Below are 242 nucleotides of genomic sequence, written 5' to 3' on the forward strand. Positions count from 1 at the left end.
CCTGCAGAGTAACATGATTAGCAAGTTCCATAAGGCAGGGCGAATAAGCAACTGACCTGTGGTCGACTTTGGCTCCGAGGAATACCCACGCCAGCTTCTGCATGGACACGATGATGGTGGGCAGGGAGAGGAGAAGGAACATCTGCCGCTGGTAGGGGCCAAACTCCCCGATTTTTTCCAGAAAGCCTTCCATCTTCACTTCTTTGTTTTGTTCGGTTCTTGGGGTTTAAGTCTCCAGTTTC

General features: G+C 50.8%; 1 protein-coding gene across 1 annotated transcript in view; it reads right to left on the reverse strand.

Annotated features, from left to right (window-relative positions):
• The window catches only part of LOC119590724 (organic cation transporter protein-like), an 18067-nt gene extending 17831 nt beyond the window's left edge, over window positions 1-236 (reverse strand). Inside the window, exon 1 of the mRNA XM_037939412.1 lies at window positions 57-236. Coding sequence (XP_037795340.1) covers window positions 57-193 — 137 coding nt within the window. The 5' untranslated portion in view covers window positions 194-236. The remainder of the gene's footprint in view (window positions 1-56) is intronic.
• Between the last annotated feature and the right edge of the window lie 6 nt (window positions 237-242).

Source organism: Penaeus monodon, chromosome 27 (assembly GCF_015228065.2).
Source record: "Penaeus monodon isolate SGIC_2016 chromosome 27, NSTDA_Pmon_1, whole genome shotgun sequence".
NCBI lineage: Eukaryota > Metazoa > Arthropoda > Malacostraca > Decapoda > Penaeidae > Penaeus > Penaeus monodon.